Source organism: Festucalex cinctus, chromosome 6 (assembly GCF_051991245.1).
Source record: "Festucalex cinctus isolate MCC-2025b chromosome 6, RoL_Fcin_1.0, whole genome shotgun sequence".
Lineage (NCBI taxonomy): Eukaryota > Metazoa > Chordata > Actinopteri > Syngnathiformes > Syngnathidae > Festucalex > Festucalex cinctus.
Window position 1 is genome coordinate 4,566,184 of NC_135416.1, and position 26,278 is coordinate 4,592,461.

Genomic DNA, 26,278 nt, shown 5'->3' on the forward strand with positions numbered 1-26,278 from the left:
TGAAAATTAAGGAACATTTAAAGTACATTATTGCAATATTTTTGCAGTAACATCTGAACATAACAAATTTGTCATCGTTTTTAAAATGGATACATCCGTGCCACGTTGAGCTGAGAAACAACAAAATCTCGAGCCCCCCCATTGATCCTGTTTTTGGCAACATATGACAATCGAGTGACGTGTCTCAAATTCCCACATCCTCTGCGAACGGAGGATCAGGAAGCCTTTAGGGCCTCGCTCGGTCACAGCGGGTCAGCTTGTGCTCGCAAATCACTCCCAGACGTCTTTTTCTCACAGATGCCGAATGGGGAAACAACAGCCCTCCTTGTGACTCCCCCTGAGGAGCCGATATCAGCACGGGCTGGAGAAATAAACTTGCGCTGGACCTAGATTTATTGGGGGGGGGGGTAAGAAAGTGATGCTAACAGTGTTAGCAATGGCAGCATCTGTACATATTTGGACGGTCCTTCTGTACACAGTGCAAAACACTCCCGACTAAAGATAAACACATCACTCTTAGAACACACTTACAAAATTAAAGTATCCAGTACTCACGAAAAAAAGTGTTTGTATTTGGTTTTCGGGTGAATTTTCAGGATGTAAATGAGGAAATACAAGATAATCTGTACTTTGTATTCACACAAAGTAAATGGCGATGCTATCTTTCCGTTTGTTGCGGCTAACTAGCTGCTACCTGAGCGTAATGGGTAGTTAGCGAGAGAGTTTGCTTGGTTGGTGGAGCAAAATCTGCCTGGAAGTACACACAGGCTATCAAATATGAATATTTTCCAATTAAATATATATTTTTTTGGCAAGAATTGGAATGTTGGACAGAGCTTGGCAAGCTGTTTTCAATCACAGGCTAAGCTACGTTAGCATGAAGCTTACTGTATTGTACTTCGCCAAATACGTAGAACCTTCTCACAGCAAGGAAACCAATCGAAAATGTGCTCATTCACGAATAGGTAAGTCATTACTTGATAATGAAAACAATTATTCATTTAGCACAAATGAGTTGCAATCTACTGTATGACTGCAGTCATCACCAGAATAGTGAAAATCTGTGAGTAATCAGGTATATACTCCAACCATCAAATTTTGCCAACTTTGGTCACGTGACCAAAATTTGCGACCGTGAATATGCAATGGTCTTTGTCATTGATTAATATTGACTATTACTGCCTAGTAAAGCACTTTATAAAAGTGGACATACAGGTACATGTTTCGTAGATTACGTGAGCATACTGTAAATATCGTAAATATCCTGTCACCGTCACATTGCTTCGAGAGGAACTTTTTTTTTTTTTCCTATGTACTCTCTGTGACCATTCGTTCGTGAAATATTCAAAGATGCCGAGCGACTTTAAGCTCAAAAGTTGATGACACAATGAGGCTAAATGAATAATGAGTACATCCACGGGCGTGTTCGATGGAGAATTAATCGTCACTAACACGCTTTCCTGTTTTCCCCCCGACCCCTGGGATGGACGCGAGCGCTCGTTTGCCGTCATTTCCTCTGACAGCTGGTTGTCTTCTTTTCCATCGTGTGGCATCGTGCTGCCCTTTTTTTTTTTTTTACTGGAATGGTGACGATTAATTCACAGTTCAATCGCATCCCGTGACTTGAAGTCCTCTAGGCAACTTGTCCGTTACTTTGAAGCCATTATTATTTTTTTTCTAGGTGCCTCTGCCAGGTTCATGCAAGGCGGTATCAGTAGTCCTTTTAGATGTTTGAAAAAAAGTGTCACAATAATGCATATATTTGGGAAAGCTAACTGTTTATAATAGAGTGCCGATTGTTCAGTCGCTGTCTTTCCGCAGGCTTCGGTCGGTGTGCAGGTTGTTGGGCTCGGGGCTTTTGCACTGGACGCTGGTGCCGTTCATTGCTCCGATGCTGCTCAGCTGGCTGTCCGAGTAGCACCAGCAACATAAACACGACTGCGGGGAACATGTGGAGAGAGGAAAGGAGAGTTTTCGCAAAAGGGGCGTTTTGCAAAGAGGTCTTGTCAGTGTCTTGGGCTCGGCCTGCCTCGAGGCATGTTTTGTCTCCAGCCCATCTTTTAACAGTTCTCAGCAGTTTGAAACCAATTTCAAATTCCTAAATATCGTACGTGTCGCAGATGTAACGTCATTATCTCCGTGTCAAACTTCATGAGCTTGAGCTTAACACATGGTTTACGTTTGCCTCTTAGGAAGCGTTTACTTTTACACAATTTGAAAATGACAAAAAAAAAATGAGGTTATTTTGGACAAACGGTTCACCTTTTGAAAATGTGAGCTGGAGTTTACCAAAGGATGGAGCCCAAATCGAAATTTGATCTGACTTACCGTATTTTCCGCACTATAAGGTGCACCCTAAAAGCCTTCAATTCTTTCAAAAGCTGCCCATCATGCGCCTTATATATGGATTAATATTGAGCCGCAACAGGTCTCGCTGTCAATACGCTATTGGTGACCCTGCACGATCGGCAGAAGATCCCGCCATTTTGGATTGCTGGCTAATACTAATACTTTACCTCAGAGGAAAATAATAAAACAGCTGTTTAATTCATTTCGGGAGTGAATGGAGTTGTCAGAAAGCTGGTTTGTATTCTATTAATAAAGTTTGACTGACCTATCTGACTGTTTTGTTGACATTCCCTTTAGCGCAGCACCATCTAATGGATGCATAACGTAACCACAGCCTCTACTGTAGCGCCTTATATATGGAAAAAGTTTGAAAATATGTCATTCATTGAAGGTGCGCCTTATAATGCGGAAAATACGGTAAATACTTCACCTTAAAGCAATTTTTGAACTTTTTGCTGACAAAGTAGAGGATGATGGGGTTGATGCAGGAGTTGATTGTTGCCAGGTTGATGCTTAGGTAGTCCATGACTAAAAGGAAGCTGGAAATATAGTAACAAAAAAAAAAAAACATAAGATAAGCTTCAGCTGCAAGTATACAAAGCAAAAAAAAAAAAGAAAGAAAAAAGTTGAATATTTGAACATTGTGTGCTCTCCGACTCACTTGAACAGCTCGCAGCGCGTCTCGTCATTCTGGTAGTAAACCATCTTCTTCAGGATTCTGCTGAGATGAAGCGGAAACCAGCAGAGGGCGAAAATGAGGACCAGGCAGAAGACGGCCTTGGCCACTTCCCTTCTCTGCAGCGAGGCGAAAAAAATGAATAAATAAATTAAAAAAACACGAGGTTTTCCCATTAGAGCAGAGAGGTCTGTTAATACACCAAGGATGCCAGAGAGCAAACAGTCCATTAAGAGTTCTTCGTTAAAACATTCCGGTACTTTGATAATCTAACGTTTTATTTTCCCAAGATGTTGTCCAAAGTGTTATTCAAACATTATTATTGGCTAATCAAATACATATTTGCCTTTGGTTTATCATTTATTTATTTTCTAGATGATATATCTTGGTACTGTAGCTATATTTGTCTATTGTGCTAACTGTCATGCTAGCTATTTCACAGCGTATCTCTCGCTGTTGATCTATTCCGCCGTATGTCATACTAATGATCCAGATAGCTCTCTCAGTGGGCATCTACTGTATCTATCTTCTCATCTATTTATTGTGCTGTTATGTTGTGTTGTCATGCCAGCAATCTCTTGAAGTATCAAGCTATGATGTTAACACTCGTGCTACCCGTGGAGCTCTCAAGAACTATCTATCATGCTAACTAGCGTTCTTCCTATTCTATCAAGCAATATTCGAGATTTTCTTATCTTTCTACCTCTCTGTCGCTATCTGTCCATCAGTCCGTCCCTCCAGCATAGCAAACTACCGTGCTAGCTATTCTTCAAGCCGTCTCCCAAGCTATGTAGCTTGCTATCTACTTTGCTAACGACCAAGCTAGTTATTCAGCAAGTCATCTCTCAAGCTATCCGTGTGCTCACTGTACACCAAACCTACTTCCTATTTACGTTCTTGCTCTCCCGTGATGCATTTGTTCCACTTGGGGTTTTTAAATATTTACCTTGTGTGAAGAAATTTAACCACTTGACCTAAACAAAGCCTTAAAACATAGAAACGAATGGTAGGTTTGGAAACACCGTTTTACTGAATTCTAACCTCTGCATACTTTTAAGGGGAAGGCATAAACGATGTTGGACGCTTTGGAATGAATCCCTCCAACCTGTTTGAGGTGCTCGCTCAGAGCGATGCGCAGGTTGCCGTTCCTGTTGTTGAGCATTTCGCAGGTCATCAGGGTATAGAAGATGGCGGTGCAGGTCAGCGGTACGCAGAAGTAGAAACCGAACAGCCACCAGTCCTTGGCATCCTTGTAGAACTAGGAAGGAAACATTCGTCTGAGATATTTTTTTTTTCATAGTCATACTACCAAAGGAGGCAAAAATGCTCCCACTCTGTATATAAGTAGAAGTACGGGTAGTTGTGTTAAAAAATATATTTTGGCAGTGGTTGTGCATTTGTTACCTAGGTCTTTAATGGGGATTTTCTCGACTTAATCCCCCTATTAATACCACTTTGATCACATAACAGTTATCAATAATATTGAGAAAGGAACTGTACATCATCTTGAGTTGTTCAGAATCAATATTTATCTCATAACATGACAACAATATTTTATTGTTATTTTTGGACCAGCTAGCTAGCCAAGTAGCTAGTATGTGTTGAATTGGAAATCTGGTTAAAGAAACAGTCCGAATATGCTAACATGTAGTGTAAGTTACACTACTGATCCCTCATGCAGATCCTCGGTTGACTACATTGACATGGCAACAAATGCAGTCCTCGTTTTTTTCCGTTAGTCCCCAAGAGCTCGATCAGTCAATCAATCAAGAGCTCAGCCGTTGTTGACTTTACCTCTCTCAATTTACATCTTTTTTACATCCTGTCATCTGTGGAGGTTGAAAAAAGTGCCGAGCCTATATTGATAGAGTAACAAATACAAAGTACAGAACTGTATTCAAATGTAGGGAATAAAATTAAAAAGTCAACACACAAATGAACACATACGTCAAGGACATATAGCTGAGAACTCTACTTAAGTACAGTAATTAAGTCTTTGTGCTTCATTACTTCCCACTAGTGCCTTATGTTTTTTTTTGTTTTTTTTGTTTTTTTTTTACTAAGACGCCGGTATGTTGTTTCTACTGTCTGAGAGTGATTACTCCATTAGGTTGCATATGGATTAAATCTGCACTTGGCCTCAGGTTTTTGTGGTTTCAGGTTTCAGGTCTTGTACTCAACCTGTAATCAATTATGTCCTTGGAGTGAGAGGAGGAGGGGGTGACAACAACCTACAATCAACTCCAAAACTAAGCACTGTAGAGTCTGTGGATTTCCCTTTCTCCCCCCAAATCCAAACAGTCAATACATGCGGGCAGGTGTGCTTTTTATCTTCTTTTTAAATGTTTTGTCTAGTCAAAACGAAACTCTTTTGACAATTTCTTGATGACGAAGCACAATCTTGGCCCAGAGTCATAACCAAACAGTCAAAAAAGATAAAAGTGGGACCTACCACCATGAAATCGGACTTGGGGTGCAGCATGCAGGTGCGCAGGCTTTCGTTCCGGTAGTTGAAGCTGACCATGTCGAAGCCCACAGCTTCCGGGATGGCCAGCACCATCGACAGGACCCAAATGGAGAGGATCTCCATGACGGTGAAAAGTGGGATCCCGACGCCCTGCACTCGACTCCAAGATGCGACGGCTCTGTACCTGCCATACGGGAAGAAACGGAGAGAAAAAAAAAAACTTCTTTCATGAACAACACAGGCTGATTTTAGCACCTTCCTGACATTCAAAGCTTGTTTCTCAGTCAAATTGTCATTTCAGCACATTTCCTTGCCACCAAAGTACTGCTTTGCTATTAGTCAGGGTTTTGGCGCCATGTTGCTATCGTATTGGTGTGCTTGGTATGCTATCCTTGAAGTTAGCAATCTTTGCAACTAGTTATCTCTACTTTTCTATATACAGTACAGTAGGTAGCTGTTGTGCTAACTATCAAGCTCGCTAAAAATAAAGCTAACTCGAGCTATTTTGCTAGCTAAAGAGCTCTGTTCTCTCTCTCTCTCTAATATTTTTAAGCCATATCCACAGTTATATCCATATTCAGATTTACCCATCACTCCATATACCAATTCATCCATAGATTTAGGTAATTGTAAGTCATTCAATGTCTCCGTAGTCTTGATATAGCTAACAGATTTTGTCTCACTCTCTCTCTAAATGCCAGCGCACTAAGCAGCAGCACCATAAACTGTCGAGTCAGCATGGCCCCATCAAACTTTCAAGAATCCATGTGGAGAGATGATCAATTGTTTATTTAAAATATCTAATATTTATCTACGTGACGCCGCCGAACAGACCCCGGCCTCCGTCTTTGGTGGAGAAGGGGGGGTAGTCCGCCCGTCGGCTTGTTTGCTTGTTTGTTTCATTAATAGAAAAGCGCTTGTCGAAAATGTTTTAGTAAAATCACGCATCAAGATTTCATGGACAAAACAATATATTTTTCATGGCGCATTTGAATCTCTCTGTTCGACAACATGGCGGCATGTATATTTGACGAAGCGCTAAACGAATCCGTCCCTTTTTTCCGTCATCCTCTAATATTGAAACATAGAAGTACAGATATTTGTGTACGAAAAGATTGGTAAACATACTGATTCGAATCCTGAAGGCCTACTTTGGTAAAAGTAAAAAAGTACAGAGTCTGAGTCTGAAATACTAAGTACAAACATAAACATTTATTTTTTACTATCAATTATATACAGTATGTGTTTTGATAACTTGGCACAACAGGGGGGAAACAAGACTAAAAACTAAACATATTTTCCCACTTTTGTCAATCGTACTGAAGGGGAAAAAAAGACTAGCTAGCATTGGCTAGGGCCTCTATGCTAACATGTTCCCAGAGTTTTGCTAACGTGAACTGACTACCAAAAAATGCTAAATTAGTTAGTGAGAACAACTGAAAACTACATCTTACATGAATGTGTTTTTGTTTCTGTTTAGACAGACCAAAAGCAGGTGTTTTTACACTACATATTCACCATTACAATACATATGATAGTTATCACTGTCATTTTATGTATTTAAACCTTGTTTTATGTGCTTCAATTGTTTTTATCCTGTGTAAAGCACTTTGATCAACTGCTGTCACCCTAATTATGTTCTATAAATAAACTTAACTTAACTTGACTTGACCATAAATCATTCTTCTAGCCGACAACACTGGATACTTCTCTTCAGTAAGACTGTGGTTGGGGAATATCTCGTTTCTCAGAATCCCTTGCGCCTTCGTTAATGCTCACTGGTTCCCATTATGCCTTACAAGTCCCAAACATCTCAATCAACCAATCAATCCAACAAAATCTCAGCCATGTTTGACTTTCCATCTCTCTTCATATCTTTTTTTTTAAGTTGAGGTTAACCACAAATGTTGAAAAGCTTAACCAACCTTGTTTGACAAAATAAACAGAAAGTACAGATATCAGTTCTCAAACATAAATGAAAGTAAAATATTAGACAAATAAATACCCGAGTAGAGATTTATGAAAAATCAAATCAAGTACAGCATGTGTGTTCACATTACATTAGCGACTCCATCTTTAATTTCCTGGGGACTTACAATAACCCTGACCTTAAACTAACCCCCTTCATCTTTTTTTTATCGAACCATCTTTTGCAAAAACAAGCTCTCAAACGCATCATCTCTGTTTCCCATAATAGAAGGTCATTAAATGAGAGCCTCAGAGAGAGAGCCTCTTATCTTGCCAGTTGTGTCTGCCGCACTCGGCCGTCATTATTTTTTCCATCGGGGGAGGGGGGGGGGGGGGGGGGGGGATTTTCTATTAACGACCACGAGCGGAGAGGAACTTGACCTCAACGCGTTCGCTCTTAGGGCCGCTTTCCATGCTATACGTTACATCCGCAATACATATTTAATGTACTTAATGTTGCCAAAATAGTGACCCATTAATCTGTAATAGAAGTTTCAAACAAACAAAACAATCATAAATCATCCCGCACATGATAATGCACAATTGGTCCAAGGTTCCTCTATAAAGTGATAATCTAATAAAAAAAAAAAAAAATATATATATATATATATATATATATATATATATATATTTATAAATAAAATAGCATAATCTTTAATCCTCCTGTGACATGTGGGTCAAACTGACCCATTTAAGTTTTAAAATAATCAAAGAAAATATTTTCTATATATATATATATATATATATATATATATATATATATATATATATATATATAAAAGTAGTAGTGTTGCCCTTCACATTTTGTATTTTTTTTCTCTCCCCCAATGACACAATGTGTAGAATTATAGAATTCCATGGTGAGAATTCCAGGGAAGGCTAGCTTGTTAGCAATCACATTCTCATTTGTTTTTCTGCAAAAAAATATTTGACAATGTCTAGTAAAGTGTTAAAAAAAAATGTACTTTTGGACCTTGTGGACATATCAGGACTTGCTAGGCCTTGGCTGTTGTACTTGCTTAGCATGTACTGTAAATTACAGTGTCCTCAGTCATTTCTGCAGCTCCCTGTCACTAAACACAAAAAAACCTCTCATTTTTCCGAGCCCATTAGCGTTCATGTAAGTTAAACTAAGCACTGACCTGTCAACGCTGAGGGCGCACAGATTCAGGACAGTTATGCCCACTGAGGCTTTCTGCAAGAAGGGAACCAGCTTGCAGAGGAACAGTCCAAAGGCGTTGTAGTAAAATGGCCACCGTGATGCCAGTAGCTGCAAGAGAAAAACACAAATTACAGTGACATGAATTGACGAGAAATGTGTGACATTCACGGATCCCCAAAAACTTTGGACCAGTCAGGATGTTGGATGAGATGAAAGAAAGAAAGCAATGCTGTCAAGCCAATCACTGGTACCTTCATGTGATGACTGACATGTTGACCAGCCAATGAGAGTGCAGCTTTGATGTCAATAACACCTGGAAAGTATGTGTTTTTTGTTTTGTTTTGTTTTTAAGAGCCAGACATTGAATGGACAGATTAAAAATAATTCGGCCAAAATACAGGAAGTGCAGTGGACTAGTGGTCAATATGTCTGCCTTACAGTTGAGAGGGTCTGGGTTTGAATCTCATTCCTATGCGGAGTTTGCATGTCTTCCTCACGCTTGTGTGGGTTTTCTCAGTGTACTCCAGCGTTCTCCCACATTCCAAAAACATGCATGTTCAGTAAATAGTCTAAATAGTAGGGATGTAACGATACCGGCAATATCGTGATATCGCGATATTGAAACTGCCACAATATATCGTCGTCGTCATGTCACAGTATTAAAAGAAGCACATCTGTTAAAAAAAAAAAAAGTCAGTTTGATTTCCATTTGTGCAGTTCTAGCACCCCCTGGTGGCTAGTTTTTTTTTTTTTAGTGCAGTTTAATTTTCACAAGGCATGTTTTGGCCCTTTTATGTTTAAAATCCATGATAATGGTCAGATGAAGGGTGCGCGTAATATGCTTGTGAACCGAGTCAATATGTGGAGGAATTCTATACGTGCTTTCATTAGCAAGTAAGTTCCTCAATATTAAGTTTTATTAGAGATTGTAGGTTGTTTATATGCATTGCTGTAATGCAAAAAAAGCACAATATTGTGTTGTTGTTGTTTTTTTTACAATTTGTGACATTTTTTGTATCACCAACCTCCCCACAAGATCGTCATAATTATCGTATTGTGACCTTCATATTGTGATAATATCGTATCGTAATGTTTGGATATCGTTGCGTCCCCACTAAATAGTCAACAAAATGAACCAACCACTAGTAATACAAATGATGACTGACTTGACTGGCCAATAACAGCGCAGCATCTCTTTCCAAACATTGTGTACAAAGTGTTCCCATTGGAAGTGGTTGGTTAATTTCGTTGAAAAAAAGTCAATCTAAAATATTTTACTTAAAAAAAATATTCAAAAACGAATGAAATAAAAAACAAATGCTTAACAAAATGCTGTACGTTAAAAAACGAAATCTAATACTAAAACAAAAACTAAACAAAAATGAAGCAGTTAAAAAAAAAACTTGCTCTGTTGCTCTAAAATTAACTTAAAAAAAACAAACAAAGCGAAATTACTAACTAATGAAAATCCAAAACTAACCCATTGTCCGCTATTTTCCTCTTCCTGGAAGCATAATAGCTTCCCCGTGCATTCTCCCATTACCGTGCCGACTTTTAAAGTCTCATTTGATAGCCAACGCATCCTGTTCCAAAATCACATGGTGCTCTTAAAGGCCAGCCCAGCTTGCGAGGGAAGACGGTGGAAATGCGTACTGTGTGTATGTCGTCTTGGCACTTTTCCCTTCAGCGGGATACGAGATGCATTAGCTAGGCTAAGATAAAGGAAGAGCCCCCGCGTTGTAGCTTCCTGGATCCTTCTATTGTTTACGCCAGCTGTTTAAGTTTTCCCACAGGCGAGAGGAAAGGCACTCAGGTCTGCCTTGACTATTTTGGGCTTACAACTCCAAGGAAGAGGACATGGAAGAGTCTTTAAAGTGGCCACTGCGTCACTGTTTGACCATTGCCCGCTTCCTTTTCCCTAAAGAGTCACTGTGACACTTTGTGATGCGTTTATCACCCTGAAAGTGTTAACCTTCGGACCTCTGTGTTGGCCATTTTTTGTTCCCTTTTTGAAACATTTGAACATTTCCCAAGGGAGGGGATTTTTGTTTTGTTATTTCCAATGACAGCTTTTGAAATATATCAGTGATATACTGTCCGATACTCTGAACTTGTTTTGAAAGTCTAGCCTTTTAATATAATACAAGCACATGTAAACTTGTATAATACATTAGGGCAAGAGTAATGGAGAACAAAAAAATATCATACAAATAGTTTGCACCGATCTCTTAAACAAACAAATCACATTTTTTTTCCCAAACTAACTTATCTCACAATAAAAATCAATAATTCTTGACCTATTGATGTATATTCTAAAATTTACCAACAGCTGTCACTTTGTGAAGGCGTAAAAAGCAGGATTACAACAAATGATATAAAAATAATTTTCAACACAAACTAGGTTGTACTGAAATACAGTACTTCCTGTTTCATTTTGTTTTGTTTTTTTCTTTCTTTTTTTTTTTTTTAATGTTTTCTACCTGATTACATAATGAACCTGTTTTTGGACAATTTCATGTAGCCTTTTTTATGTTCCAAAAGCGGAGTTTTAAATGGCTGAGAGGTAATGACCAGACGTCGACATTTTTTTAGATATGTCACTCAGCTGATTTTTTTTTTTTAACTTAGTGAAATAACAATTTTAATTATAGGCACTACATGGTGGCAACAAACTACATAACAAGCAGCAGTTTGGCAAATAGTGAAGTTTTTTTTTTTTTTTTTGAAGAGGCCAAATACTTGCTTCAAGATGTTTTAGTGCCAAATCCGGTTGAAATTTACTTCATAACTAAAAGAGAATTACACGGTGTGTATTTAAATACACCACATTAACTTTATCTTGTACAAGTCCATTAGCTTAATGCTAACGCACAATACAAAACACTATAGATGAGCTAACAAAACTAGCGTCAATGTCAAGGTAATTTCGAATGCTAGTTTTGTGGTTATTTTCTAAGTAAAAAAAAGAAACATGAATAAATACTGTTACTGTTACTAACAAACTGAAAGGATAGTAAAATAAAACGAGGCCTGAGGGATAAACAAACCATTTCTTTTTTCTTTTTTTTTTGGGTAAAAAAAGTGATTTATCTTGCTGGCTATTTTCATAAGGCCTCCAGATAAGGATAGTGAGTAATGTCCCAGGTCAGCCCAAGGGGACACGCATGTGCAGCCGAAGCTCTGATTCCCGTGTTTATTTTAGCCCAGCGTATCCCAGCACCTCTCATCACCCATGTGGCCACACGAGGGGGGCGGGGACGAGATAACTGATTGCGCTTTCCCGTCTATTTGCGCCCTATCCCGCCTTTCCCGTCTGTACTCGTTTAAACAACTCACAAGATTGACTTAGTTGTGTAATTTCGGTCTTGATGTGATATGATATTCTGATATGATTTTTTTCAGGGCCGATACCAACTTTTGGTAGTCATGGATGCCGATAATCGATATTTGGAGCTGAAAAATATACAAACTCCAGCTATTTTTTTTTAAAGAATATGTTTATTGAACAACTTTTAGGGTTAGTAAAATATTGGCATTTTTTTTATTATTATTATTATTATTATTTTTTTAAATATTAATCAATAGACATATTTGTTTTACAAATCTAACAAAAAGTTCAGGAATCTTCCAGGGGCAGTAGTATGTCTACAAAATTAAATAAAAACTTAATAGCTCTCTATTGTTTGCTACAGTATTTTATTTTATTTTTTCAAATTATCTGAAATATTAAAATTGTACTGTTCTAGTTTAAATTTCATACAAAGGCAGAAGGTGCAAAGAGTTCCCATGGAAGCATATATCAAAATTTAAATAATTAGATCTCCCCACCCCCCTGAACTGATGGCCGATGCCGATATTCGTCAAAATATTGGCGCCGATAATTGGTCTATCCCTACTCCAGAGAATTAAAACGTTTAATGCAACCGTTGCAGCTTCCCGCCTTGAGATAATTTGTCTCTTCCGTCCTCAGAAGTTACCAAATTTGTACACTTAGCGATGCCACGATAATCAATTAATCATCAACTAATAGATTGAAAAATCAATCACTAATTGTTTTTGATAATCCATTAATCGTCAAGGGAGCTTTTCAAATTTAAAAATGTCCTCAACGGTAAATATTTTCATGCTGCTGTAGTCCGCCATGAAAGCAACCAGACGAACGTGCCGCCGACTCTACCTTATACACGTTGATGGGAATGACGATGACGATGTAGATGAGGTCCCCGAGCGCCAGGCTGGCGATGAGGGCGTTGGGCCCGTTCCTCATGCACTTGTGCTGGTAGATGATCCTCAGCAGGGTGGCGTTGCCCACCAGGCCCACCACGAACACCAGCACGGAGATCAGTGTGTTGATGTACTTGAAGTAGCCGTTGATGGAGGTGGTCACCGAGCACATGGGCGGCGGCACGGGCCTCCTCACCACCGTGGCGTTGGCCCAAACCGCGGCGGCCCCCGGGTGGACCGCCGGCCCGGGGCTGGGCCGGAGGGTGGACGACTGCTGGAGATATCCCGGCCCGGCGTCCTCCTCCTCAGCTCCGGCGCTGTTTATCTGGCACATTCCTCTGGCCGCCGTACAGGCCATTAGCAGCAGCATACGCAGGGCTGCGTCGCCCATTATGGAACGCTGTCTGCGCTTTGATTCCACTCCCCCAGTTTATCGCTAAGGCAACACAAAGAAGAGAAAAGCTTATTATTTTCTGTTGTAAGCGGCTGAACAGTGCATCTGCATGCCTTTTAATGCCAGAACATTATTTTTTGTGTGAACAGGACAGTTTGAAATGCTCTTTCTGTGGTTCTTTCTATGTGATGGATATTTATTGGAAATGCAGTCAGGCGGAATAAGGTTTGAGAGAAGGAATGATGGAGAGAAAACTGAGAACAGAGCAAAAACAGAAAAAAAAAAAATGGGTTTAACCATATAAAGCCTGAACCATGAGAGAAAATTATGATTCTTTGTAAGTAAAGTATTTATTTGACATTTTGAACAAAAAAAAAACAAAAACAAAAATTGAAAATCAACTTCCACACTTGACTTTTTGATTTGTGTCATATTTGATACATCTGGTCACAATCCTTAACTCGTTCGCTCCCAGCCATTTTCACAGAAGCAACCCCGTTCGCTCCCGGCTGTTTTACTGGATTTTGACTGATTTGGCAAGGCCCACGGAATATTGTGTTCTATTGCTATAAAAACACGGGACCTATCAAAAGCTCTGATTCCCGTGTTTATTTTAGCCCAGCGTATCCCAGCACCTCTCATCACCCATGTGGCCACACGAGGGTGAGTTGTTAAGCTATTACTGTATTTTAAAAGGGAAATAGTTAAAAAAATAAAATAAAAAAATCAGGGCATATAAAATTATGTGGCGGCCCGAATTTGGCCCCCCGGGCCTTGAGTTTGACACCAGTGGTATGAGTGGGTGTGCATGCATCTCTCCAATAAAACATGATTCCATATGCTCCATAAAATGTCATAAATTATTCAAGTTATTACAATTCAAAGAATCAACAAATCAGCATTAAGATTAAACCTACTTGTACTGATTTATAACTTTGCTCATTTACAGCGCTATTAAATCAATAAGAAAATCGGTTTGAAAAATCGAATCACAAATGTAAACTTGTATTTAGTTTTTTTTTGCCCATTTGTTGGGCTAATCACCTGTCAAACACTGAAGCTTCAACTAAAACGGCATTTTCCTTGATGACTCTATTTCACGTGAAAATCAATGCAACATGTCTGGGGGGGGGGGGCGACAGATTCCGTGTCATTTGTCACGTGAAAAGAGTAGGTAAAGTTTTCAAAAGCTGTCAAGCCTGACGGTTAAAGCCCTTTGCATCATGTCGCGTCTCCTTCGCCCCCGAGTCGTTCCCGTTTCAAAGTCCCGCCTGTCACCAAGTACACAAAGAACGATTTAGCAGCCAGCCCTTCAAGTAGCATCACAGTTTAGCATCAGCGCCGCGCCCGCCGGGACCCGTGACAGCACGCAAATTGATCTGCGCATCAATAATAAATACAGTTTTGGCTTCTTTTTTTTTTTTTTTTTTTTTTTTTCACCTACCGCTTCTTATCAAATCTGCCGCCCGGCCCCCTCGGAAAGCGTCAGGCAAACTTTCAGCTGAAGCCCCCAGACATCTGTATCACATCACATGAGTAATTAACGCGCTATCAAAGCCGCAGCCGGGATCCCCTCTTGGTTTCGAGCAAAGGCGGCCGTCTGCTGCGAGGTGCCGGCGCATTATGGCTCACCGTTTCCTGTGGAGTGTGTGTCAAGAGCAACAGAGAGACACTTTGACTGGGTGGGATAGTAAATCTCCACCTCCCTTTGGTAACAGACCGGGCCTCCCTTTGGAAATGGGAAAGGTGGTGGTGAGGTTGGGGGTGGGGGCTTCCCACTTCACTCTTCTTGGAGGCAACGCCTGCCGAAACTAATCTCCGAGGCATACACTCGCATGAGAACACGCTCTAACGCTCATTCTATAGTTTTATGTGGTTCTCGTCCTCCATGTTTGTGCCATACAAAGATAGCAGAAAGACCAGTTTGAATTTACGTACCGTCGCTCAAGATGGCGGCGCGCATTTTCCAATGGGGTACCGCCGCACGAATGTTATTTTTAGACCGCAAGGCCACGTGACTTGAAGTTTGAAGTTTAGTTTATGAAAAGGACAGTGTGCAGTAACATTAAAAAGATGGCTACACCAGATTTAGCACAATCGAAAGTTACGAATGTAACTCGGTTCTATGAGTCCCGAACGACCGCCAGGTGCTGGACCTGGCGGTGCTCTAACCAGCACGGAATTCCCCTTGACGCTACAGTACCGCCACCTGGCGGTCGGGAGGGACAAAAAAATAGAAGCTAGTTTCCATCTATAGTTCTCATAAAATAAAATTACATAACAGCTAAAAATTACATACAAACAACATACGAAGCAGCTGAAACGCGGAAGTGGGTCAGAGAGAAGCGCGCTCATTGACGAGCCTTGCAAATAGTGCTTGTTTTGTTCTCGTTTATCTCCGGAAAAACAACACCTGTTAAAGTACTTGCAGAAACCACTCCAGATACTACAACCGTCCAAATATGAATGATGTATGTATGTGTTGTGCGTGTGAGTGGAAGATTGCTGAGTACCCGTGCGGTCAAGTTTGCAATCATTTCTTAACAGAAAACAGGCTTCCTCAGCAGACTGGCTCGAACCGTTCTGCTGCGTTAGATGTTGTGGTTCTTCAGAGCAAAGCAGTCTTCATTGCAAGCAGAAGCAGTTCTTCATTGCAGCAAATGTATGCTAACTTATTATTTTCAATACATTATACATTTTGAGGGTTGTGCCACACAAAAATAGAAAGACAAGAGTCTGATAGCATTCAAGGAAGCTCTTTCGAGTCCACTCACAACTTTTATTACTGTAAACAGTGCTGTAAGTGGCATGTGCGAGATGTGTGGTCGCACAGGGTGGCAAAACACACACGTGCACAAAATTGCTACGTGAATTGACATTGTGTAACGGCATGACATGTCTGTAAAATATTTGTAAATACAAATAACTAGAGCTGAAAAAGTATATGTTGTTTTAGACTCGCATGCTCACAATACCAAAGCGAGGAAACTGCAACAAAAGTCAACATTTTTAGTTTCCATCAACCCTATTGGGCTCTTTATGTGTCCACATGAAGAAACTTGTCTTCATGGATAGGTTGGAGGTCAAAAGGTTGCGCCCCACAAAGATAAGAAGACAAGAATACACACGTACATAGACTGATAGGGCCAAATAAGCTCAAGCTGTCATTGTTCCTGTGCTGACTCGCTACAAAGTTCTGAGTGGGTGGAAGGTCTGAATCACTACTTGGAGCTTTTTTTTTTCTTCTAATTTCTACACACGTGGACAGCAGATGCAGAGGGAATTTAGACAAATTGATACAACACCTTACATTAGAAAATATGAATATGGATTTGTTTGGGGAGGCCCATTCAGATATTTGGCAGAAATAAATTCTGACAACCGATTAAATAAAAAAATGTATATAATTAATAAAATAACGTATTTTTTGGTCCCTTCAAGCTTACAACAATTGATACTTTTAAAAAACAATCTTTGTCCTATTTAGTATTTAACTTTACAATAGATAAAATACTACAATGCTTGAACGTGATTATCTTGTCTTATGTTGTAATGTGATATAGCGAGGAAAAAAACTATAATAAATAATCAGCAACAAAAAAAAAAAAATCAGCTATTTTTTGCAGATTTCTAAAGTGCTAATAATAATGTTTGATTAAATCAGCTGGCCAACCTGTCGGGTCATATTTTTTTAAAATGCATTTATCTGATATGTTAGCGAAAACACAACAGACAATATAGCATTTTTTTTTTTTTGTCTCAATTTTTACCAGTGCACTGGGTGTCTTTTAACGATAAATTACTTTACATTTTAAGTACTGTCGTTGCAGATATAGGGGGGGGGGAATGCAAAAATTATTCTTATAACCTGAAGCAATATTCTAAAGGATTGTGTTCAATTCTTTTAGAATATAAATTATTCTCATCATATGGAGAAGATTTGGTATACATGTATAGTAAAATATAGACACAGAACAATTCCCCAAATTATTTATTTATTTATTTTTTAATTGATTCCGCACAACACATTTGCCTGCTAATTTGTTGGCTAAAGTTAAGTCAAAAATGTCCTCATTTTGGCCCTTATTTTATTGTATATAATTGAAATCAGAATTTTGTCAAAAATGCAACACTGCGAAAAATTGTAGAAAACATACATGGTGCTTTTACTTTTTGTGTGTTTTTTTTTTTTTTTTTCTTTTGCATAACACAAAACTGAATAATTGTTTTCAAAAAGTCCATCATTGCATTCAAATAATACAATTTAGCATCAAAATATCACGACTATGATGACGGACCTCATCCGAGCACCACTCAAATCCATCTACTGTATATTGAAGCACATGACTGCATATACTGCATGCTCAGGGTAGTCTAAAAATAACCCACTTACATTTGCTTCTTGAACACAGTTATAAAAATAAAAAAAATAAAAAAAATAAAAATGAGGTTGCAACTTGCGACCATTCTCTGTAAGATAAAAAAAAAATACAAATAAGTGCTAATCACAATCAAGACCGATGATGCTCTCAGCCATGACGAAGCGCCCCAGTGATCGGCAAAGACAGTTTAATGTAAGGCAACGCGGGGAGGGAGGAAAGTGCTTCCAGGTCCATTATGGATTTGGAAATGGAGCATTTATCGGGACGTGTGCTGAGAGCAGGAAGAGGGCAATCGGAAAAATACACTTTTTAAAAAACACTTCAAAAATTGTGGAATAGTTGAGACGATCACATACAACTGGATATGTATGGCATCTTTATTATGTCCCATCAAATATAAGGCAGAATAAATGTACATACAGTGGGTATCAAAAGTCTACACACCCCTGTTCAAATCCTGTTTTTGTACTGTGAGCTTGTGAAAGAAAATCATTACCTATACCCACTCTTGGGAAGCAAGGCAGAATTCATCCTGGTCACCACCTCTCCCAGCTCCTTTCCTCAAGTCGGCGCCATTGATAATTTTGTCGCCGAAAAATTTTCCTCATAATTTTTTTTTTTTTTTCAGATGAAATAGAAGCCATTCATTGAGACTTATAACGATAACTAAAATGGACTGATAATTTCGTCAATGACTAAAAACGAAAATGAAAACAAATCAGTGAGGAAAATTCACACAATCCAAACAGAAGGAATGAAATGCGGGTTGGAGGAGGAAAAAAACAAACAAAAAAACACTCAAACTGTTCAGTGTTCACTTTATTTCATGTTCAAACATGTTTACATTCATTGTGCAGCTGTAAAATTAATCTCGAGCAATTTTGCACTTTTTTTTTATTTAAGTGAAAACTCAAGTTATATTACTGTCAGTTCAACATGTTTCTTGGAAACGATTAATAACAGACACCGTTGAATTAAATGTGTGTTGCATGTTAAACTACAGTTAAAATATAAAATAATAATATATAATAATATATAATTAATTATAGTTATAATTATAATTAACTAATTATTTTTAATTAATTAATTAAATTAAATATAATAATAATAATAATAATAATAATAATAATAATAATAATAATAATAACAATAATAAATTAAATACATTACATTTAATTAATTAATTGATTATTAATTAATTATAATTATAATATAATTATATAAATTAATATTTAATAAAATATCTGCTAAACGGTCAATTTAGTCGACTAAAATTGCTCTTTTTTTTCGTCGACTAAAATTGGATTAAAATTAAAATAAAATCAGGTGAATCAGGTAAATTGTGACTAAAACTATAATTGATTTTTAGTCAAAAGACTATAACTAAAAGTAAATTAAAATTTCTCGTCTAAATTGACGCTTGTGCCATCAAACTGTGCAAACAAAATTCCAATAACTGTTTCCCTCTTGCCAATTTGCCTCACAATTCCGTCGTGGCTTTTTTGCAAAGGTTTGGCGATTTTTGTGGTCTGCATCATCATCGTCGTTGTGCCGCTTCTAACTTTTTTTTTTTCCCCGTATGGTTCACGGTTCACTTGCGGACGCTTGTGCCGTGGTCCGACGTGACTTAATTGGGTAATGCCAATATTTACCGGCATTCAAAATTAACCGGATCGTGTCGTCTTTAATTGTACTCATGAATATGCCACGCCTGCTTAATAAGTCATGGTCAACAGTGGCCAATATTTAATTCATCGGGATGTGATTTGCTGACGGCCTACTACCCCCCCCCCCCTTTTCTTTCTTTTTTTTTTTTTTTTTTTTTTTAATTCTCCAAAGTCCCTCCATCGTCGTGACATTTCAACTTTTCTTTGTTAGTGAAGCCATTAATATATAAATGATGAAACCTTTACCTGCTCCCCCGTCGACGCCGGCGCCGCGGCACAGCTTTCATGTTGTTGTTGTTGTTGTTCGGATGCTAATCGCGTATTAATGCCATTCCGTGTGAACTCCAAGATGGCAGGCTGCCTGGTAATTCGCACGCTTGTTCTCTGATGGCATCTGTCGAAGCGTTGCTCCCTTCTCTTTCTCCGCGTATCGGTACATGCCCGATGGGAAATTTCCAGCCAGCCCCAGACTGTAGAGGATGTAAGCAATTTCTTAAACTGGGACACTTGCGAGAAGGGGAAAAGGAAAAAAAACAAAAAAAAAACGGAACAGAACAGAGAGCGGTTCAGCAAGAGAAAGACAGAAGGGAAAGGAGGTTTGAGGCCAATTCTACTGTGACAGGCGGTGACAGAAGGAAGACATTTCAATATATTGCCAGGCGTCATTAATTTGGGGCACAAACAAAAAGTTTAAGCGTTGTTACGGCATCGTTTCGCTCTTCTTTTCGGATATAATATCAATATATTAACAAGCTGTTTTAATTAGCAGGCTGGGAAGCAATGATGATGATATCGGATGAAAAACAGCTAGCGGAGAATTGGCTGTGTTCTTTTCTCATAAATTTGGGAAAACTTTTTCTTTTCAGTCGAAAAGTCTTGTGATTTTTTTTTTCATGTCAATCAAGCTTTACGAAAGTAGCCAAATGACTTCAAAATACGGCTTGGTTTAAAAAAAAAAAAAAATCGAATCGAAATCGAATAATTGATATCGACTCGATTTTCCATTTGGAGATCAATATCGAATCGTAAAGCCATGAATCGGTTATTTAAATATCTTTTCTTCCCATACATTCTTAAGAAAATAGAATTTTAATGGCCAATTTATTTTTTATTTTTTGTATATTACTATTTTCTTGAAATTTGCTAGGGGTGCACCGATGGATCGGCCAGCAGATTTATCGGCGCGAATTTCCGGCAGATTTATCGGCGGTGATCGGCCGATCCCCTAAAAAGAGAGAACTACTTCATGTGAAGTTTAAACAACCCATTTGTATTATTTTGCCGATATTGTTCAATGTTTTCCAATAAAACAAGATTGGAACACTTGAGGGTATACGCTGCTTGTAATGAAAAAAAAAAAACGGTATCGGCAAAAATCGGGATCGGCAGGTCAGACTTTTTCAAATTTACTGTTCGCGTGAGTTTAACAGTATTTTTACATTTATGAAAGTCCTGACTTATTGCACTTTAAGACAAGTCAGACTCTTTTAAGTTTATATTTACAATTAGTAAATTGGAGTTATGAAAATATTTTCATCTCGTCCTTGCTGATGTCAATGTTGCGTAACACTTAAGTGATTATAACATGTGATACTTTCATCAATAAATTCAATCATTTGACCAGTTACTGCCTCTGCAAAATTTACTTTGTAATGTAATATTTGTAGGGTTTTTATCATGTGTCCTTGACATTTACGAATAATTGATGTTTCATAATTAATCGATATCAGATTTAACTGAAGTGATTCAAATGGAACCGTGAAAAATCGAAATTGAATCGAACTGAACTCTTGCGAATTGAAATTATCATTTCAACATCATGCCATTGGAATACTCAGAACTAGAAGTTTTTTCTACCGTATTTGTTATTGTCAACATAAAAAGGTCAACTTTGGTTGTGTCAGCTTTGGAGGAAAAAAAAAAAAGAAACATCTGCAGACAATTTGAATGTGGTGTTTTTGTAAACACAGCTGCGAGGACCGAGTTGCCTATAAAACTGACAAAAACAGACTGCAGACACGAATGAATGATCGCTACGTGGCAAATCGCCGTTTTGTGAGTCATCGACCAATGTAAAAACAACGCCCCCAAATTTGACCAGTCAGCCGTGGTCATTGAAAGCCCAACCCCCCCCGGGGAATTTCATTACCCTGGTAATTGTTGGTGGTGGAAAAACGTCCAAACTGAATTTTACCAAAGTAAACTGAAAAGTTCTCCAAAAGTTCCGGCGGTGGAAAAACGCCTAATGAGTCGCAGTAATGTCGTGTCCTACTCGGGGCGTTTTTTTTGTGTGACATTTGACATATTTCCCACCTTTTAACAAAAACGCTCACCAAAAATCAAGCTCTCAAACATTCATTTGTTATGGCATGCTTGCCCTCCGGGAGGCGCAGCGGCAGCTAAGCGGTGACGTCAGCTGGAAGTTTCTAATTCGATAAAGCGCAATTTCGATTTGTCGGCGTTTCCATTGAAGAGCGTTTCGCTTCTGAGGCGCAATTCTCGGAATAGTCCCGTCTCGCGAGACCTCGCTGTTCTGTAGGAGCTGCTCACGATGTTTACGGTAGACGGACGCCCGGTGTAGTTATATTACTTTAAAAACACGGGCGGGTTTGGTGGTGCGGACGGATAGAACATTTTGTTGCCTGTGGTAACGGCCATTTCTCATGTAACGATATGGAACGTGCATTGAATGGTGGCATATTGGTTCTATAGCGAAATCGCTTTGTGCTTAAAAAGACTTTCTATCCCCTCAGGAGGCAGTTCCGACACAAAAAAGCGAGTGGCCCTGTACTTTCTACTTCCTGTAACGCTAAAATGTTGTTGTTGTTGTTGTTGTTGTTGTTCCCGGAGGCTGGGTAAAAGGCGGGTTACAAATAGTTTAACACATTCATTGCCAGCCCAGCAAAAAAAAAAAAAGCATCATTTGACGTCTTTTTCCGTCAATGGCAGTGAATGAGTTAAAGTCCCTTCTTACTTTGACCATCTCCAAACATTTTTGAAAAATGGACGGCGGGCCGCAAATGGCCGTAGTTCGGACACCACTGCTGTAGACCAATTTTTACTAGGCTGGCAGTGAATGAGTTAAGTGGTCTCAGTGTCAAAACAGTTGAATAATATCTTTGTACGTTCCAAGCAGTAGTGTGTGACTCCTTTGAGCACACCCAAATGAATTGGTGCGGTTCTTGAATGGTGACCTTCGACACATGGCGGTCTGCCGATTGTTCGCCGTAGAAAGAATCGCCGAGGGGGATTGCGGTTGTCGTAGCAAAAGGAAAAGCTGAGATTTTCTTTGCCTGTTGTAAACGTTACTTGATTGCTTCATCGTGTGGCTATCCGCCGATATCTTGACTCGATTAGTCGCATCTTGCTGTAATTATGCACGCATCGTTTTTTTCTTCTTCTTTTGTTTGGTCCAAAGGCGTGTTGATTAAAAGCAAACTTCTTCAAATGTTGATGACGTCTCGTCAGACCACCACGCTGGCTTGTGCTTGTATTCCGGTTACCAAACGCAAAAGGACTCATCTGGTCCGTAAAAGCTCCTTCAGGGATCCGCTCGCACCGCGAACGTGGCCCCTCGAAAGCTTATCGTAAGTAAGGAGAGGTCAAAGGTGAAAGGAGACAAGTCTCGAAAGCATGTGGCGCCGATAAAGAGCTAATTTATCAAACGTGACATGTCTTCCATGTGTATTCAGGGATAATACAGTCACAATCTCACATCTCTGTAACGACTAATTATGCTCTGGGTGACTTTCTGTGATTAAACAAACAAAACTTTATCAATTCGACTCCATTTTAGGAGTGCAAATCCGTCACACTCGAAGCAAAAGATAAAACCTTTGATGGGTAATGGCGCTGATTAGCCGCCATTGGCGGGATGCGCCTATCTAAAGCGCCCCCCCGATCGGTTGGCCTCAAGCACCGAAGCGACCCTTGACCCTCTTAATGGGAAACGTATTTCACCCTGAGGGCCCAAAGGGAACTTAAGGGGCCCACCTGTGTTGAAAATTAAATCCAGGAAGCTTGAAGAAACACAACACTGAGACGCTCTTCACTTCATCTTGGGGGGGTTGAATACTTTCGAATACTTAAACTGGAACGATGTAATCATTTCTAATGCTTCAGAGCGTGCGTCTTTGAGATTTTGACGTGTCTTTTCACAAAATATTGATCAATTTGTCTATTGTTAATTTTGTCAACAAAAAATAAACAAAAATAATTTGGTCAACACGCATTTTTCACCAGACTAAAACTAGACTAGACTGGACTAAAAAGTAAAATCCTGACAACAACTAGACGAAAACGTTGACAGTTTTTGTTGACTAAAACTGGACAAATAAAATGACCTTTTCTTGGACTAAAATAAAAACTATAATTCTATATTTATAGTCGACTAAAATTGGACTAAATAAAAATGGTATGAGGTTGACTAACTGTTTTAAAAAACTAACAAGCGTGACTGAAATTGGACTAAAACTGAGACTGAATTTAAAAATGGCAGACAAAATTAACACTAAGTGACAACAACGAAAAGTAAAAGTAGTGATTTTTTTTAAATGATGATGATGAGGATGTGAAAATCTGGTCATCTTCAGTATGTGATATTTATAGTAAAATTATAAATCGGCTTCAATTTTTTTCAGGAATAGAAATGTTAGCAATTTTTTAAGCTGGGACAACAAACGCTTAAAAAATAATCGCTGACAAAAATATGGCTGACTTTTCAGGAGACCCCAAAAATGAGGTATTTCCATCATTAATATTGCATCATCAAGGAGTACAAACCATTTTCAACACTTTAGATTGGGCAAGAATTCGTACAAATGACGCCCACAAGCGTGAACTGATGAAAAGTATAGATTTTAGAAAAAAAAAAGAAAAAGAAATTTGCTAAATTGTGCCTTATGAAGTTGTGGCTCATACACTGTGTGCATTCAAATTATGATATCAAATACAAGTTGTGCGTATTTTGGCATCGATGGCCGCCGTCCGATACGGAATCGGCCGTAGTGTGGAAAGAGCGATAGCGGGTCGGCCGCTCTCTGACTGCTGTTTCCTGTGTGAGGTGATTAAAGTTGAGGAAATGGGCACGGCCCCTCCAACTAAGTTGTTCACTGTACATTGTATGCCTCATTAACTGCAGGCTAAGTAGATTTTCACAGCGCCCGGCTTCCTTCGAGTCCTTACTGCGCTGCTTGTGACTCAGTTTGTGAGCGTTTGCGCAGAGAAGGAAAGTGTTCAACACTCAAAAGCGCAGTCACTTTGTTTACATAAAATTTACGAGGTGCCAAACTGCTTTGAAAAAGTAGCAGGGCGAGCAGACATCATTTCCTGTGCTTGTTTACTCCGAGAGGGAGACGAAGGCAGGCGTGTGTCATGGTAAAAAAAAAAAACGCAATCAAAATGTAATCTGCTTTGCAACTCACTGCTGCTTCTTGGAAAGATGCCCCGCCCCCTCCAATTTACAAACAGTTCTAAAACAGCCTTATAGAATGGAATAAAAGTTTCGCTAACGTTTTTTGGTTAAATTTCACTCAAGACAAAGTATTACAGCACACGTAATGCTTACTTTTACAAATCTATCACTTTGGTTTTAGTGGGTGGTTGGTATCGCCAACTCGTTGACTTTTCCGACCCCTCTTAGAGCAGTTTTTCAATAAAACGCAGCTGGTAACAAATTTCGGGATGTTTTGTGGCACAATCAGAGCTTTACGGAGACTCACTCCAGGTTGGATTCTATCTCAGCTGGCTTTGGGCAGTAGGCGGGATACACCCTGGACTGGTTGTCAGCCAATCGCAGCCTTCTTCTTCTTCTTCTTCGAAAATGTTGGTATTTGTATTTATTTTTAACCACAACTAAATTTATAACCTGGTAACCCATTTCTTGGTAGCTGAAACACATCAGTGTGGGTAGTTTTTTACCCCTCGTTGGGTTAAAATCTTCACCCAACATGCTGGGTCAAATCCTCAACCCGTTTACTGACTTACATTCCCACATTTAACAAAGAAATAGCTGTATCTCTAAATCCATCTGTAAAAACAAAGTGCGGCGTTACTCCAAAGCTCTCTGTGTCATTACCCGTCTCTTAAATAATACATTAGCAGCACACATGAAAAGGGCCCTCGTATGACCCCTAGCGAGTTGTGAATGCGACGAGGCCACCCAGCGTGGAGCCCTAATCATGGACCCATGTTGCTTGTTGATGGTCGGGGGTTGCTTGGGAAGAGTCTGAGCTGGACAACTGCCCCCTTTTGCGCCACAATTGCAGTTTGTCCTGCATATAGCGAGCGGTCTCATGAAGCATGTCCAAGGGAAACATGCACCCTGTTGACCTGCGGGGGGGGAATGTCAGTATGGGGCCTCTCCGGGGACTTCCCATAGACAGAACATGGGATGATTTAATTACGCTAGGAAAACACACCCAGTATGTGTGTGTGTGATTACGTGTTGTAATGCGTGGAGACGCAGCAAAAAAAAAAAAAAGGGAGAGCAACTTACGTGAACAACATTTATTTTAAACTAACAACAACAAAAAAAGGAGCAGGCTCGACGCCACCTCGCACTACTAAAAGACCGTTCAGGGAAAAATCCGGGCAATACAAAAAAACCCAACATTCATCGCCAAAAAGGCAACAAAGAAAAGAAAGCGCCACCTTGTGGCGCGGTGCCGATTGTTCCAGTGTGTATGTATTTTCAGGCTACTTTTGCTTCCTTTGCGCCACAGTTTGAGTTAAACCACAGAACGAATGGCAGTATGTATGTAAGATGTTTCAATTAGGGCTTCTTGAGTGTATCGCGACTGTAATTTCTTCATATGTACGCCGTCACGTAATTACGTGTGTGACGTCATCACGCATAGTGTGCGTGCGTTGTTTTGAAAATGTCCGTTGTTGTTTTTTTTGCCTTGTTGCTCAGCTCCGGAGCCGATTAAAAAGTTGCCGTTCTATCACCCGTGTCATCATTCCTGCCTACCTGAAACGACGATAGAGAA

The 26,278-nt window shown here is 39.4% G+C and overlaps 1 protein-coding gene across 7 annotated transcripts; it reads right to left on the reverse strand.

Annotated features, from left to right (window-relative positions):
- On the reverse strand, positions 1 to 26,278 carry ednraa (endothelin receptor type Aa). Of its 7 annotated transcripts, XM_077524778.1 has the most exons (9): positions 14,873 to 15,147; positions 14,685 to 14,758; positions 12,800 to 13,282; positions 8,603 to 8,730; positions 5,478 to 5,676; positions 4,131 to 4,283; positions 3,011 to 3,144; positions 2,780 to 2,888; positions 1 to 1,938 (listed from the first exon to the last, which is right to left on the reverse strand). In XM_077524778.1, exons 3-9 carry the CDS (start codon positions 13,235 to 13,237, stop codon positions 1,801 to 1,803), a joined length of 1,299 nt encoding a protein of 432 aa, XP_077380904.1. In that variant the 5' UTR covers positions 13,238 to 13,282; positions 14,685 to 14,758; positions 14,873 to 15,147; the 3' UTR covers positions 1 to 1,800. The 7 variants fall into 7 exon arrangements, with proteins under 7 accessions (XP_077380904.1, XP_077380910.1, XP_077380908.1 ...); XM_077524784.1 differs by lacking the exons at positions 14,685 to 14,758; positions 14,873 to 15,147 and adding an exon at positions 26,260 to 26,278; XM_077524782.1 differs by lacking the exons at positions 14,685 to 14,758; positions 14,873 to 15,147 and adding an exon at positions 19,536 to 19,557.